Source organism: Bombus terrestris, chromosome 3 (assembly GCF_910591885.1).
Source record: "Bombus terrestris chromosome 3, iyBomTerr1.2, whole genome shotgun sequence".
In the NCBI taxonomy this organism is placed as follows: Eukaryota; Metazoa; Arthropoda; class Insecta; order Hymenoptera; family Apidae; genus Bombus; species Bombus terrestris.
The window spans coordinates 7,029,408-7,044,544 of record NC_063271.1 but is presented as its reverse complement, the minus strand read 5'-3'; the positions used below and the strand labels follow the sequence as shown (position 1 = coordinate 7,044,544).

General features: G+C 29.9%; 5 protein-coding genes across 13 annotated transcripts; 2 read left to right on the top strand and 3 right to left on the bottom strand.

Moving 5' to 3' along the window:
* Positions 1-86: 86 nt before the first annotated feature.
* On the top strand, positions 87-4,223 carry LOC100650393 (cyclic AMP-dependent transcription factor ATF-6 alpha). 3 transcript variants are annotated; one of them, XM_012320477.3, is made up of 9 exons: positions 93-750; positions 974-1,207; positions 1,291-1,448; positions 1,529-1,742; positions 1,838-2,421; positions 2,501-2,652; positions 2,782-3,380; positions 3,472-3,681; positions 3,793-4,223. In XM_012320477.3, the coding sequence occupies exons 1-9, from the start codon at positions 669-671 to the stop codon at positions 3,888-3,890; spliced, it is 2,331 nt and encodes a 776-aa protein (XP_012175867.1). In that variant the 5' UTR covers positions 93-668; the 3' UTR covers positions 3,891-4,223. The 3 variants fall into 3 exon arrangements, with proteins under 3 accessions (XP_048260047.1, XP_048260046.1, XP_012175867.1); XM_048404090.1 differs by having other exon boundaries at positions 87-750; positions 998-1,207; positions 3,472-4,223; XM_048404089.1 differs by having other exon boundaries at positions 89-750; positions 3,472-4,223.
* Positions 4,224-4,475: 252 nt separating this feature from the next.
* On the bottom strand, positions 4,476-5,649 carry LOC125384640 (sulfiredoxin-1-like). Of its 2 annotated transcripts, none has more exons than XM_048404080.1 (5): positions 5,504-5,649; positions 5,308-5,382; positions 5,001-5,153; positions 4,705-4,889; positions 4,476-4,609 (listed from the first exon to the last, which is right to left on the bottom strand). In XM_048404080.1, the coding sequence occupies exons 2-4, from the start codon at positions 5,360-5,362 to the stop codon at positions 4,741-4,743; spliced, it is 357 nt and encodes a 118-aa protein (XP_048260037.1). In that variant the 5' UTR covers positions 5,363-5,382; positions 5,504-5,649; the 3' UTR covers positions 4,476-4,609; positions 4,705-4,740. The 2 variants fall into 2 exon arrangements, with proteins under 2 accessions (XP_048260037.1, XP_048260036.1); XM_048404079.1 differs by having other exon boundaries at positions 5,001-5,207; positions 5,504-5,646.
* On the bottom strand, positions 5,636-7,232 carry LOC105665631 (iron-sulfur protein NUBPL). 3 transcript variants are annotated; one of them, XM_048404076.1, is made up of 4 exons: positions 7,105-7,232; positions 6,428-6,756; positions 5,976-6,349; positions 5,636-5,910 (listed from the first exon to the last, which is right to left on the bottom strand). In XM_048404076.1, exons 2-4 carry the CDS (start codon positions 6,691-6,693, stop codon positions 5,741-5,743), a joined length of 810 nt encoding a protein of 269 aa, XP_048260033.1. In that variant the 5' UTR covers positions 6,694-6,756; positions 7,105-7,232; the 3' UTR covers positions 5,636-5,740. The 3 variants fall into 3 exon arrangements, with proteins under 3 accessions (XP_048260033.1, XP_012175869.3, XP_048260035.1); XM_012320479.3 differs by having other exon boundaries at positions 6,975-7,115; XM_048404078.1 differs by lacking the exon at positions 7,105-7,232 and adding an exon at positions 6,839-6,863.
* LOC100650717 (nonsense-mediated mRNA decay factor SMG7-like) lies at positions 7,211-12,807 on the top strand. 3 transcript variants are annotated; one of them, XM_048404075.1, is made up of 5 exons: positions 7,211-7,289; positions 8,039-8,108; positions 8,219-8,557; positions 8,683-11,566; positions 11,672-12,807. In XM_048404075.1, the coding sequence occupies exons 2-5, from the start codon at positions 8,077-8,079 to the stop codon at positions 11,888-11,890; spliced, it is 3,474 nt and encodes a 1,157-aa protein (XP_048260032.1). In that variant the 5' UTR covers positions 7,211-7,289; positions 8,039-8,076; the 3' UTR covers positions 11,891-12,807. The 3 variants fall into 3 exon arrangements, with proteins under 3 accessions (XP_048260032.1, XP_012175868.2, XP_048260031.1); XM_012320478.2 differs by having other exon boundaries at positions 7,263-7,393; XM_048404074.1 differs by lacking the exon at positions 7,211-7,289 and adding an exon at positions 7,711-7,729.
* LOC100650839 lies at positions 12,769-14,544 on the bottom strand. Of its 2 annotated transcripts, XM_020868436.2 has the most exons (5): positions 14,407-14,544; positions 14,006-14,212; positions 13,373-13,678; positions 13,037-13,279; positions 12,769-12,948 (listed from the first exon to the last, which is right to left on the bottom strand). In XM_020868436.2, exons 1-5 carry the CDS (start codon positions 14,419-14,421, stop codon positions 12,826-12,828), a joined length of 894 nt encoding a protein of 297 aa, XP_020724095.1. In that variant the 5' UTR covers positions 14,422-14,544; the 3' UTR covers positions 12,769-12,825. The 2 variants fall into 2 exon arrangements, with proteins under 2 accessions (XP_020724095.1, XP_020724096.1); XM_020868437.2 differs by lacking the exon at positions 14,006-14,212 and having other exon boundaries at positions 14,407-14,539.
* Positions 14,545-15,137: the final 593 nt, after the last annotated feature.

Below are 15,137 nucleotides of genomic sequence, written 5' to 3'. Positions count from 1 at the left end.
AGAGGGGCGATCTGTTATATATTATCCACGGCAACAAGCTTTTCCCCTCCTTTTCCCCTTTTCTTCCACTAAAACACCCATTAGAGAGAGAAGAGGGTATCCCAAATATTACTCTTTCACTCATGTGTTCCCTTCATTGACTCTTATGAGGCGGGAACGCGTAGTCTATCTGTAATAACTTAATAAGTAATAATCTGTATAAATCTATAGATTATGACATGATCGTGGTCGAAACACGCAATAGATTTATTCATCTAACCTAACAGTCACAATCATAAAGAACTGTTATTTTAACGATATTAGTGCCATCTTGCATTGAAAGTTAAACACGTTAACAATATCAATGGCGATATCGTTCGTATATAAATACGTTGGTATAATTACGTTTACACTATATTGACATTGAGTACATCATTATTGTTATCATAGCATTAAAGGCTATGATAATTAAAATAAAATTAAATTGAAACTGAAATGTGTTGTTATGAATTGAAATTGTACTTAACAACTATTTAGTGTATGTTGTTTTTGTAGTTCAATGCCGGCAAAATAAGACAATTTCATATTATTTAATATTAAAGTGCATTGATCTCTATTTAATTAATAACGATTTTATACGTTAATAATATATTCATTCAAGCAAAAGAAAGTTCTATATTTAATGAACTATGTTGATAAATAAAGATTTACAGTGGAATGATAGTATAGAATCTGAAATTCAACAGACGTTTCCGGATTTTGAAGTCATGGGTGCGTGTTATTTTTTAAAAATGATGCTTCATTCACTTTTTTTGTTACAATTATATATAGTATATAGTATAGTAAATATTTATTACATTTTATCTTTTTTATTAAAGCTTTTAATAAATAACGAGTTTATTGATTAAAATTCACGAACAAGGAATATTATATTTGTTTCTCTTGTTGGTAAAAAATGAAATATATTTAATAATTAAAGATTATATTTTTACAGACTCTGATTGTTCCCTTCTTTCAGACGACTTATTTCAGTCTTTAAGTTCTGAATTAGGCATTCCTTTGTTTTTTGAAACTGAAATACCCCTAAAGATAGATAGTGCTGTTGATGATTCATCAATTAATACCCAAGATGATGGTATTGATAATCAAATTATAGAAGATATATACATGGGGGAGCCATCTACTAATTTAAAAAATTCTGATTTAAATATTCTACAACAATCTTCAGGTATCTTGTATATTTTTTTCTTTTCTAATAAGCTAATATTTATTTATTAACAACATTCAACAATTAACAAATATCAACTGCAGTTACAGATGTAGGTAATGATGTGAAAATGGAAATTAAATTGGAACCTGCAAGTCCTTATATTCAATTGCCTTTGTCTCCTGCACCAAGCCAATGCGAGTCTAATAGACTAGATTCACTAGTTGAAACAAATTCTATTTCTTCCCTTTGTGATTTTAAAGTATAGTTACAATGCTTTATTGCAAAAGTTAATTATGTTAGACTCAATATTTACATATTTTACCTGTTGGTTTGTTATAGACAAGTCTGGAAACACCACCCATCTCTCCTCCACAAAATGTTTCACCACCTATATCTCCACAACCAATTTCAAATACAGCTATTGCAAAACAAGTAAAATTTATGCCATTTAAACTTCAAGATACAAAAGAATCGAAATTTACCTTTTCTAAAGCAAATTCTACTAAACGTGTTCGGGTTCAACCAAAAGATAACATCCAACTTGTTACTGATGGTAAAGTGATAACCTGTGCTTTGATAAATTTTACTTTTATAATATCTACTTTTAAATTACGAATTTTATATTTTTATATACTTAATACTTTACAGACCAACCTCAGAATGCTATATTTTTGAATACGCAAAATTTTGTTGCACTTAGTCAACAAATTAAGCAAAATTATATATCATATCCTTTCAGTACTCATTTTACATCAACTAATGCAATTAAGAAAACTCAAACGTCAGTACAGCTCCCATCGGTGCAAATAAAAACAGAAACAAATTCAATTCAACTACCACAAGATAATCATGTGAAAGTAATGAATAATATCCCTAGCATATATACGTCAGGAAAAGATCAAACAATAAATATGATTGATACACCTTTGATTCTTAAGAATGACACAGCTGGATGTACTCCTATAATTGTAAAAAATGATTTGGATACATGTAGGCCAATAGTAATTAAAACAGAGAATTCAAATTATACTCCAATTGTTATAAAGAATGAAATACAAGATATCAACTTTGCTGGGCGGCAAGAATGTGAAATAAAAGCATTGAAAAGGCAGCAAAGGATGATAAAAAATAGAGAGTCAGCTTGTCTATCACGGAAAAAAAAGAAGGAATATGTATCTTCATTAGAAAAACAGATTTATGAGTTGCAGCAAGAAAATAAGCAATTAAAAATGGTAAAAATTACATGAAATAGAAATATATGTTGGAGTAATGTGTTAGTTACTGATTGTACTAAAATTATGTTTACATCAGGAAAATATAAACTTAAAGCAGAAGCTTTCATCCTTGGAACATGCAAGTGCTAGTAATAAATTTAAAAGTATAAGTCTAAATGCGAGTAAAAGGAATGTTGCTATTCTTTTAGGAATGGTTGTTATGGTATCATTAAACATTAATGGTTTCAAGTAAGCTTATAATAAATTTATTATTCGTTTATTCTTCTCTATTTATTTGTTCTGTATCACAGGTCATCTGTAATTAGTCCAGATTCATAGATTAGAAAAAATGACTTGTAAAGTGAAAATTTCTTGTAGGGATATATTTTCGCGAAATAATCAGTTGGATATATTATCTAATGACGTTCCAATTAACGCACAATATGCAAGACATGGAAGAACGCTACTCTGGACATCTAGAGATCAAACTCAAGAAGAAGATGAAGATGGGTTTCGTAAAAATATATCGATACCACAACCTATGTGTCCAATGCATATTAATCACAGTGAATCAATCCGTTTAGATTATGAATTGAGACGCTGGATCGGTGGAAAGTCTGATCAAGATAATTGGACTACGTTGAAAAAAGCAAAATTGAATGCGAAGCTTATAGGAGAGTTTCTATCTTCGCCTCCGCATGCAATGCAAACTAAAACTAAACGTAAACGTAACTTAGGAGAAAAAAGTAAATCTGAGATACTTCGAAAGACAACTGACTCATCGATATCGAACGCAGTGGAAGTTTTTTCTCCAATAATAAAAGAACATGCTTCTTTGTTTGAAGCTTTAGGAAGGAGAGACGATACGTTTTATGTAGTTTGGTTTAGTGGAGAACATTTGCTTTTGCCGGCTTCAAGCAAAAATAGCACAGGCAGACCAAGGATGTCGTTAGTTCTCCCTGCGCTTCCTATGAATGGTATAAATGTTTTCTATTTAAACTACATATGTGTATATAGCATAAAATGAAGAACTATTATTTTATTAGATGGATCTAATATTTGTTTTAGAAACGTTTTCAACACCAGCAAATCATATAACTATGATGCAAATTGATTGTGAAGTTACCAATACCCAATTATTGCATTTACAACAATCAATTATACCTAATTTGAAAACTACCAACAGATCTGAAAGTCATACTCATCAGTCAGATGGAGTATCTGATGCAGTAACAGCAGATATAACTAAGAACTACAAACCATATTTTATCAAAAAAAGTAATCACAAAATGTTCCAAAAGAAAGATTTTAAGGACATATATGTTGATAAAAACAGTAAAGATTATAATAAGACAACCGCGTATATATTAAAACAGAAATTTATTTCAGAATTTGATTTAGAAGAGGTGAAAACTGAATTGTTAAAAGATTTGAGAAAAACTGATTCTTCTGCGAAGTTTACGACATCGCAAAAAAAACAAACTTGATAAGTGGTTATGATATTTAAGAGAAGTTTGTTTCTGTGACACTATATTAAAAAATAATGCTACGTACCACATGCATATTAAATGAATAAGTAAGTAAATGTCTTATATTCTTAAAAATTAAAAAGAGAGGAGATTTTTGATGTTTATTTTAAAAATTATATACTATATATTACACCAGAGGAATATAATACATAATTAAGCACAAGTCGAAAATAAAGTTGAAAACATTAAGAGTTCGATTATGAGAGATATTTGTGAATATGAATTTAAAATCGCAATTTTGTATATGTGTTTAAAAAAGAATAAATAAATAAATAAAAGCTATATATAAAATGTGTATTTAAATATATCATAATATTATATATTATTATTTAATACGTAATATATATTATATATTAAATATTTTGTAATATAATATAAAAATATATATAATATTACATATATGTATATATATACACAAAAAACTATAGATTTATGACTATAAATATCCAAATTAATATATTAAGATATATTAAGCATGACCATACTTTTATACAAGATGATTGTGTATATATTTCCGGTTTCCAAATTTTATAGACATTGAGCAACTTTTTATCATATATAGTTTATTTTATCTACTATTTTATCAGATCAAAGTTTGATTCATTTTACACAAATGTAGTACAAAATATGAAAATTTTACATACAGTATACTTATAATCTGAACAAAGTATAAAGATCTGAAATAAATATTAACATTAAAATTACATTAACAAAATAGTTAATAAAGTACAGCGCATTAATAAATAAACCAATTCATTTTCCATACACATACCCGTATAGAATTTATAGATAACACATACAAATATGGCTATCTTAAATTAGGGGTAGATCCGCCTAAATAAGATTTTAAGTCCGTTATTGTAGATTGTATTAGTTTCGCTCTTATGAATGGTCTTCCAAGTCTTTGATGGGCTGTATATCGATGACATCCGCCAAAAGAGTAATAATAATCGCCGCCTAAAATAAAAAAAAGAATACAGTTATTGCACAGGATTAACAAAAGTTGTTTTTGTTATCACTTATGTCGTGAATAAAAGAGAAAAAAAGAGATAAAATTACTGTTATTACCTTCGCTTCCTTTAATCCATAAAACATCGATTGGCGGTACCAATGATACTGTTTCAGGATCGTTCAATGTATTCATTAAGCTTTGTACCTTTTCTTCATCAACAATTGGAGGAATTGGTCGGATAAGTACGTTCATTGGAATATCATAAACCTCTGTGTGTGTATCAGAATGAATGCTAATGGATTTTTCATTGTTCATTTTTGATTCTAAATTTATAAGATAAAATAAGAAGCTAAATATTCAATTGCAAATAATATAGTCAAATCGAAGTAAAAAGTACTAATTATATGATTAATATTTTCTTACGCAAGTACTTTCGAAATGTGGAAAATGTTACAAATTGTTTCGTTTTAAGTGGCATTAATATATGATTATAAAAATCTGTAACATATGTATATGATTAGTTTGACATATTGTTTACTGGACATTATTTAAATATGCGTTTTTATTTTTAAAAGCCAAACTATGTTTAAAATAATATACTAAAACTACATATACTTACGAACGATGTGTAATGTCTGTGATAAGTTACGTATAAGACGACTCTGAATGTGAAGTGTTTAGAGAGGGGATAAGATAAAAGTGGGGATGATGATAATGATGATATGTATTAATGACAATAAAAGAATCAGAGTGTCCTAATTCAAAAATTTCTCTTTGTCTGTATGATTATATATCTTTGTTATGTTTATATAAAGAATTATAATTGAAAGGAATTAATTAATTAATATTTAAAATATTATTCCAGATTTAGTGGTTGCTTAGCTAAAAACAAAATTATATGTTCTGCTAAGTGTTTGTATGCAGCAGCTTGAATACTTTCTGGTGCAGATAACACAATTGGTTTACCACTATCACAGCTATTTGCAATATCCTTTGACAAGGGAATAGATTGTAAAATTTGCACACCTAGAAGAGAAGAAAAGTTAAAAGGTTAAATAAAACTAATATATATATGTCCATAAATGTAATACCAAGTTCCTTAGCAACCGTTTGAGTTCCACCATTATAAAGAATTATTTCATTTTTGCACTCTGGACATATAATATTGCTCATGTTTTCTACAATTCCAATAATTGGAATATTTAGACGCTTAAACATATTAGCTCCTCTTCTAGTTACTTCTAAGGCTGCTTTTTGAGGCGTAGTTACTAATAATGCACCAGCAACTGGAAGATTTTGTATGATTGATAGATGTGTGTCCCCTGTTCCAGGTGGAGTATCTATGACAAGATAATCCAATGGATTCCATGCCACTTGATGTAACAATTTATCGATGGCACTCATTACCATTAATCCTCTCCAAATTACAGGAGACTTATCATCAATTAAAAAGCCCATAGACATGCTATGTATAAAGGAAAGTTTTACAGTTTAAAGAATACTGACAGAAATACAAGTAAAATGTGCAACATTGTTCCCTCACCATTTGATACCATAATTTATAAGGGGTTCTATAAGATTTGTATTATTAACTGTAGGAGATTGTTGTATATTCATCATTAACGGAATAGATGGGCCAAATACATCGGCATCAAGTAAACCGACAGACTTTTGTGGTTTGATAGTTTTTAAAGCGATACATAAATTTACGGCGGTGGTAGATTTACCAACTCCACCTTTTCCAGATGCTATGACGATAATTTGCTTGACACCTTTCAACGGTTTTGATTTTGGAAGACCACGTGTCATTAGCTCTTTTTGTCTTCTTTCTATTTCTGTTTTTCTTGATTCGTCGAGAAAGACGAAATGACTCTAAAGCAAAATAATTATTAATTATAAAAATTTTTAATAAAATACAAGAACAAAATATTTAGCTAAATGTTTTACTATATACATTGATACGTATACAAAGCTATATCGTCCTTAACATAAAATATTAGTAATTTTCACACGTATCAGACATAATTGAATAGTAGCTAGTTATTAAAGGGCATAAAAAATATTGTAAATAATGTAAGAAATGTACATACTAATGAAATCGATCGGTACTTATTTGTACCATTATAACTTCGCTGAAGACGTATGAAAATGTTCATAGAGGTGAATGCTAACATTTTCAATACATTTACTTGACGGAACTAACAGTACGTTTCTTCTAACCTGACATTTCGAATAGTGTGATCGCGGAATCTTTTATTTCATAGATCAAGAGAATATGGCATACGAATATTAAAAGATTTTTTCCTGTATATGAGTTTTATATTAATGATTCGCTGATATACAGTCTGATAGTACATTTTTATAATTTTTATTTACAGCGATGGAAAATTTTTCTGTTTCTGCCTGTAAGTAACATAAATGTTTAACGCGAGGGCGGTGCAGTTTTTCATTAAAGCGAACTACATATCAGCAATCCGGTGCAATTTAAGTTTGACATAAATATGTGAAAGTAAGTTTTCTTTGTATTTTTCAATGGTTTTTTAATTGATCTCTTGTTTGTACAATTTTTAGTTCTAAGATTGAAAGTTAATATTATTATTTATAATATTTTTGCTATTCGCATTATCGTTGGCTTGCAGTTAACCTAACTCGTTAGTCGTAACATGGATATATTGACTTTCGTATATTAATTAAATTATATTATGTGCAACGTTCGTCAATATTTTATTTCATCGCAGCCTCAAAGCTCCACATGTTATGATGCAACTATGTATATCTATTTGCTGATTTCATCTACATAATTCGAAACAAAAATTACGACATGAAAGTTCATGTATAATCGTTTGTATGCATTGACACTATTATAAATACAACTGATATATGAATTGTTGCTCAACATCTCTTTGTTCACTATCTTCCATAATAATATTCAATAAATTATATATTGATGTATAATATATCTTTGAAAATAAATATAATAAATAAATGTGATGCATATATATATATATATATATATATATATATATATATATATATATATATACTTAATGTGGATAGAAAACTTCTTTATATGTTTGTTCTTTACATATTACAAAGTTTAGTATTTCGTATATGTGAAGTAAAGCATAATTACATATCTACTTTGTTTCCATAGATAAAACATTTTATATAGAAATTCGAGGTACATAGAATATGGGCCTAAACGCAGCTGTACAAGCTTTAAAGTAAGTTGAAGATAAAGAAATTATAATTAAGTACCTATAACTATTAATATTATAATGCAAATACCTATACAGTATTTGTTAAAAGTTCATTTGATTATAATTTTTATTAGGAAAGCAGAGCCTTTAAAGGACAAAGTACAACGGTGCAGAGATCTTCTAAATGATAGTGACGCGTGGGTATGCCAGCAACAGCTACAGAAGATATATCAACAAGTTCTGATATTGGATTTGGAATATGCTTTGGACCGCAAAGTTGAGCAGGAACTTTGGAATTTAGGATTTAAAAATTATATAGCAACTTTACAATCCCAGGCAAAGGATAGAAAAAATCCTAAACGTGGAGAATCTCAAGCTTTACTTAGCTGGTGCTTGGAAGCTGCTAGTGGTTTTTATTTGACATTATTACAAGAAATTTGTACTGCATTTGATCTAGATTTACCATTTAGAAGGTAATTAGATAGAATCAATTATAGGATGCTTATATTTTTTATTTTGTTATAAATTCAATTTATATCATATACGATATGTGCAAAGTATTTTGTAGAACAAAGTTTATAGGTGTGATATTTTTTAGGAAGGGTTACATTTATGGATGTACATCACCATGGAAAGCTATTGAAAAGTTATCAGTGCCTCATAAATCTTCATGTTTTTATGCGTGCCAATATTGCCTTGTGCATTTAGGGGATATTGCTCGTTATAGAAATGAAAGTAAACAAGCGGAGTTATTCTATAGGCATGCTGTATCATTGTCACCATCCAGTGGACAACCATACAATCAATTAGCCCTTCTTGAAGCATCGCGCGGTAATAAATTGGCAACTGTTTTTCATTACACACGGTCTGTAGCTGTAAAACATCCTTTTCCCGTTGCCACAACGAACTTGGCAAAAACATTATCGTCCGCTTTGAACGATACGTCGCTGAATATAGATGGAAAAACGAAATTATCTTCTCAAGAATATGTAGCAGTTTTTTTGAAACTTCATGGCGTTATCCACAATCTTGGCGACTTAAAAGTTGCTTCAACATATGCGAAATTATTAACTGAGACATTGACAGCCTTAGTTGCCACAGAAAGTTTTAGCTCTTGGATGCTTGTTCAAATGTTTGTGATTAACTTGTATGCCTTGGAACATACAACGAGTGTTGTCATGGGTAATAATGAACCGCTAAAACACGAACAATTAACATCCGACGAAAAGATTGCTCGTGATTGTATTTTGGATCTCATAGCTGGAAGCCTGTCTGCTTTATTGTTACCTGTTTATACAATCAAAAATTCTATTATTGAGTATTTTGCTTTGCCTTCTATAAAACTGTGCCTTGATTGGATTCATACAAAACCCACAGTTTTGGAGGAACTAGCTTTTACATCGAGACTTCAAATTTGGCCCAGCTTATGCGTATTGTTGAACGCTTTGCAAAACTGTGTGGCCGATTTCGCATATGATCAATATATTAAGGTACCACTGCCAGAGGATCGTGACCTACAAGGATTCTTACCATTGGAGAAAAGTTTCGAATGTTTAAAATTTACGAGTACCGATTTAGAAGATAATGTCGAGGCTTCCAATAAACTGCGTGCAGTTCGTATTCTTCGTTTAGGTCATTGTTTAGCACAGTATAGGATCAATGGTACTGCGTTAATTGCTATTACATTAGGAGAAGAAAAGGGTGATAACAGGTTCAGTTCTATGAGTGAAGGAAACGGTTTGAGTAATGAATTGATGAAAGAATTAGAAGAACTCAGTTTAAATAAAGGAAGACAGTCTGCTGTATCAACTAGTCCAGTTCTCTCAGAGTCTGCCAGCAGTAAAGGTTCTACCGACGTCGATATGTTGGAACATGCCTTAGATAAGAAAATAGGTATCTTGAAGCCTCAAGGTTCGTTAGAGCGAAGTAAAGACACGGTTTTGATCACCTCTACGGAATCTAGTACTTTTGAAACTAATGTCCAACCTACTACAAGGAAACCAAGGCAAAACATAGCGATGCAAACGATAATGCGACGTGCTGAAACTGAACAAAAACAGGTTACGTTTAAAAATTTGTCTCCATTAAATGTAGAAGAGGAGAGTGAAAAAAAATTTAAATTGAGTGGAGCATCAGTGAGTCCAGTAAAAGGTGTCCCTCCAGGTGGGAATAAAAATATATCGGTTGTTGGAGAAATATCAAAGATGAACAATGTTTCAAACGTGATTGCGAATACACCAATCACCGTTCAAAGTCGATTACCGTTGATGCCTTCTGCTACATCTACTGTGCAAAGCCAAATCATTACCACTCAAAATCAAGTAAAGACTACAAAATTACAGCACGCTGTTTCAGCATCACAATCTTCTCAAATTAACCATCTTTCTGTAAAAGAACAACAAGCGTCCGGGATTCCGACTCCAATATCTGGAATATCTCAATGTGTAGGGACTATTTGTTATCAAAATCCAACATTTAATGTTCAGAATCCACAATTTACGAAAAATTATGTCACGAATCATGTTGGAAATCTATCGAGTTATCCAATTCAAGGACATTTTACTAGTTCAGTACAACAATCGATACAATCACAGAGTATAGGTTTACAATATACATCCAGTCAAAATAGGTCTATGCATCAGAGAACACAGACTCATAACATACCTCAGAATACATTGTTGCATCAAAATCTTGGAATACTGTCTTCAGCTCAACCGAGTAATGTTATACCAAATGCTTCACAAAATATTAATTCCCAACAAAGTAGAAATATTGGTGTGCAGCAAAATCGTAGTTTGAATACTCAACAGAACCACAACTTGAATGTGCAACAACAGAATGTTATGAAAACTAGTCTTAGACCAAGCACAATATCTTTACATAATCAAGGTACATTACCTAATTCAACTATTGCAAATGTTTCTACTTTGTCAACATTAAATACATATCAAAAGAAACTTCATCACGCTGCTCCTATTATACCGAATACATCAAATGTACCAAGCAATTCACTAAATCCGACAACTACGCCCAATTTTCAGTATAATTTTAATCAGAATGATTTTAATCAGAATGCCTTTGGTCAAGTACCACAAAAGCAATTGTCGTCCGTGTACAATAAGAATTCGGATGTTTTGGAATTTTCGTTACCAAATCATTTAGGTATGTCAAAAAATCAATCTCAGTCCACAACTAATTATCCGCTTTTCCAAAACTATGAAACCACAAATTTCAATCTGTGGAAAGACACTCAACAGTCACAACATTCTATACCTTGCTGGGGTTCAACTAGCAGAAGTATGCAATTACATAGTGAAGATACGTCTGTTATTGAAAACTATCATAATTGGGAAGACTCCTCTAATCCTGGAAACATAATGTCACAAATTCCATTGAGAACTTCGAATAGTTATCCATCAGATTCTCAACAAACCAAGCATTTTGGTACTGGAAGTAATTTTGAAAGTTCTAGATCTTTAGAGGTACATATATATTATATTTAAAAAAAAATTACACACACACACAAAATTATAGAAATTGTTTACAACAATTGTTTAAATTGTTACATTATATATTCTTGCTTACAGGTAGACAGCAAATCAAATCAATCAATCAGCACAGGAAACACGTATTCTCTATTTAGCAGTAACAATGCATGGGGATCTAATGTACAAAGTTGTAATGTGTCAAATCAAGATCAAACAAAAACTCGGCTTAATCAACAATCTTTATGGTTTGGACCTGGACCATCTCCCTTGGAACGGCTTTTGGAACAGCAAAAATCATTACGTGAAGGAGGTACCTGAAGGAAAGCAATATAAGATAATATCGAAGTATATTGAAAAAAGATATATCCAAATTTTGGATTCAATTAACCAAGGGGATTTAGCAAAACGTATCATAATAAATTCCATCGATCGTTTGACGGAACTATTAAATTTGTTACAAAGCAACAGCTAGTGAAAAGTTTCGTAGGCGTTTAGGTGTTCGTTATGTAAAGCGAACAACACATACGTCCAAGGCGTTATGAAACACGCTATATAAAAATGCATAGATGTTAATTACTTACATTAATTGTTGCGCGCATAATAGTAAACGAAGTTATTCTGGTAGTAGATATTGTGCGATGGAGTTTAAAAAACAAAAAATGGGGAAACAAAGAAAAAAGGGGGAAAAAGAAAAAAAGTGGTTTTTTTCCAATGTATTCAGACGTACGTTCTATTTATGTCGCTTTAAAAGAATGATACTCAATGACAAAACGACTCGTCGTCAATAAATAATTAGTAATAAGAGTTCCATACATAAACCGCATAATTTAACGCTAACAGCGTATAATCTATATAAGTTTAAAGATGCGCATTTTACGAAAATGATTAAATCTTTCAATTTATTTTGTAACTCAAAATTATGTACAATTTATCTTTAAAAGTACCGACTTCACAAAATGGAGGAAAAGAAATGGGAAAAAGGAAACACGCATACACAATGTACGAAGAGCGTGTAATATATTTGTCTTTTTATCAGCAAGGGAAACAATAGATTGGTAAATTTTTAGGTTGAAATTGAATAGAACGAGTAGTATAAAATAGCGTGTATAACATTGTAAAAATGAGAAAGAAATTCAATGTAATGAATATAAAAAGTAATTTTGTTGAAATGACTAAAAGAGAAAAGTTACTTTCGATTATTTTAAAATACATATATTAAACTTTAATGAAAATGATTTGGCAGTTATAATTTACTACCACAAATTCCTTCGCTCTATTATTAATGTACATTCGAATGATTTGCACTTCATCAGACAAGACACCTCACTTCCTGTCAGGCAAAGAGGATATGGTTTTTCATAGTGACATAATACTACCTGTTTCAAGTACAAAATAATTAATAAATATTAGCAAATTTATTTTAACTTAACATTTATAGCAGGTTTAACAGTTTAATGATGTTACCGTCATATAACGCTGCAAATGTAAATTTTGATTTTTAAGCATGAGCTCACATTGAAACTGTTCTGGTGAGACATGGTCATCTACAAGCTGTATATTTGCTTGTAGTTCCTCATCATTATGAATCATTATTTTAAAAAAGAACAACGCCATATTACTTATATTAAAAGCAAAATTATGCTCTTTTGGCAATGTATCTATCTCTATTATACATGATTTTGAAAATCTTTTATTATCTTGATAAACCTAAAACCAAGCATTTTACACCTAAATAAAAGTGCAATAATATTTAAAAAGAATAACAATAATAATAAAAAAGATATATAGTGATTTTAATACCTCATAAAATATATTTTTATGACATTTTCTTAAATGTTTTATAAGTATTGCGCACGGTAATTTATACATGCATGACCTGATACAGCAAGGATATGATGAAGCAGTGGCATGTATTGTATTTTTGCTTTTATTGTTTTGTCTACAATTGTGATGTGTTTTTCCATTTTTTTGTGTATTAAATTTAGTTACCCCATCTGTTTGTGTAGAAATACTTTCAAATTCTTTCTGAAACATCTTCTTTTCATATTCAACAATGCGTTGTAAACATTTCTTTTCCACCTGTTTTAATTGATTTTCTACTGATTCCTATTAAACATGCATAACATAGTTGAGAATAATCTTCAAGAATTTATTTATTCCTACAATTTTTTAAAAATAACTTTATCTATTAGCTTAACAATGACATTATTTTAATGCAGAAAATGATAAATATATATGTATGTATAAATAAAAGATATTGCATAAGTTAATAATAATGTCTTGCAGTAAGATTCCTGTTAATGAAAGATAATGTTTATTTTCATTATAGAAAAAACACATTGTGTTAAGCTCTACAGATATTTGCATATTTAGATATGCATACATTTTCATATATAATTTTCGTACAAGAAAAAAGTATTTAGATCATTAGACCTTAATGTGCTCAAGATTATCAATTAGCTGTTCCGCGACTAAGTTTCTGGTTGTAATAAAATCTTCATTGCATATTGGACACTTCGGCACTTTCTTAAAGCAAAAGTGACAGATGTGGTGTCCATTCGTACACTGTAAAATCTTTCCCCCGGGTATTTCCAAACATATAGAACATTGAAGTATTTCATACAATATCTTATTCCAGCCCTATAGACGTATCATAATCCATAAAACAGTTATAACAATAATCAATAATATATATGATATCAACGTCCAAATCTCATTATTTCAGAATTTAACAACTTTAAATGAGATCATAATCAGATTACATAAATAGAAAAAAACATTTCAATATTTTATATGTCAAGTAAATCTTTATATATCGATGTAAAAAAATCTACCTCATTTTTATCCATTATATTAAATTAAAAGTAACTTCAAACTAACAAAATATTTAATATTTAACTTAGCAGCAAACTTATCATAAACTTAGCAATTGTTTTCGTGGTTCAATTTTTTATATACCTTGCGGTTGTTTTGTGGATATTCCGGTATTCCCAAGGAAGCTACCACCGTGTTAAACTTTATGTCGCTAAAGTACTAGAATTATATCAGTTACAAAATATTACAATAATCTTGTATGTTTAAAGCTATTTTAAGTTAAATTTTCTTATGAAATATAAAATCGAAAGTCGAAATAATAAATTTTATTTAAGATCACTTAATCCGAATTCTTTAGTGATAATTCTATTCATCATTGCTGATTACCATAACAGCCGATACCTTAAATTAAAGTACTACCAGAAAAGAAATTTCTTCTCTTATCAATATCTTTTTTTTTAAACTTTAATATGTTAAGAAGTGCTATTTAAATAAGCAAAATGTAACAAAAAAGTACCGCAAACAATAATACTTTTAATTTTATTTTAAAACTAACCTCAATCTAAGAAAAACTCTAGAAAATTTCCTCTTTCATTTTAATCCAGTTTGAAAGCTAAGGTCGAGCAGCGGGATATTTGTGCGTAGAACTCGAAAACTAAGGTCGAGCGCCGATAATATGTATAGATAAAAATTATTTAGTGTTGAATTTTATGATATATCTCAATATAATCGATATGGGAGAGGACGCCTT

Coding starts and splice junctions, on each gene's coding strand:
- LOC125384640 (XM_048404079.1), bottom strand. CDS start 5,362: ATGCCACTTAAAACGAAACAATTTGTAACATTTTCCACATTTCGAAAG. Junction 5,208..5,307: donor CACATTTCGAAAGTACTTGC/GTAAGAAAATAT, acceptor TTATAAATTTAG/AATCAAAAATGAACAATGAA. Junction 4,890..5,000: donor ATGGATTAAAGGAAGCGAAG/GTAATAACAGTA, acceptor TTTTTATTTTAG/GCGGCGATTATTATTACTCT.
- LOC105665631 (XM_012320479.3), bottom strand. CDS start 7,058: ATGTTAGCATTCACCTCTATGAACATTTTCATACGTCTTCAGCGAAGT. Junction 6,757..6,974: donor AGTACCGATCGATTTCATTA/GTATGTACATTT, acceptor ATTTTGCTTTAG/AGTCATTTCGTCTTTCTCGA. Junction 5,911..5,975: donor AACGGTTGCTAAGGAACTTG/GTATTACATTTA, acceptor CTTCTCTTCTAG/GTGTGCAAATTTTACAATCT.
- LOC100650393 (XM_048404089.1), top strand. CDS start 669: ATGTTGATAAATAAAGATTTACAGTGGAATGATAGTATAGAATCTGAA. Junction 1,208..1,290: donor TATTCTACAACAATCTTCAG/GTATCTTGTATA, acceptor TATCAACTGCAG/TTACAGATGTAGGTAATGAT. Junction 3,381..3,471: donor CCCTGCGCTTCCTATGAATG/GTATAAATGTTT, acceptor TATTTGTTTTAG/AAACGTTTTCAACACCAGCA.
- LOC100650717 (XM_048404075.1), top strand. CDS start 8,077: ATGGGCCTAAACGCAGCTGTACAAGCTTTAAA. Junction 8,558..8,682: donor CTAGATTTACCATTTAGAAG/GTAATTAGATAG, acceptor GATATTTTTTAG/GAAGGGTTACATTTATGGAT. Junction 11,567..11,671: donor AAAGTTCTAGATCTTTAGAG/GTACATATATAT, acceptor TCTTGCTTACAG/GTAGACAGCAAATCAAATCA.
- LOC100650839 (XM_020868436.2), bottom strand. Junction 13,679..14,005: donor ATAATCTTGAGCACATTAAG/GTCTAATGATCT, acceptor CATGTTTAATAG/GAATCAGTAGAAAATCAATT. Junction 12,949..13,036: donor ATTTGCAGCGTTATATGACG/GTAACATCATTA, acceptor TACTTGAAACAG/GTAGTATTATGTCACTATGA.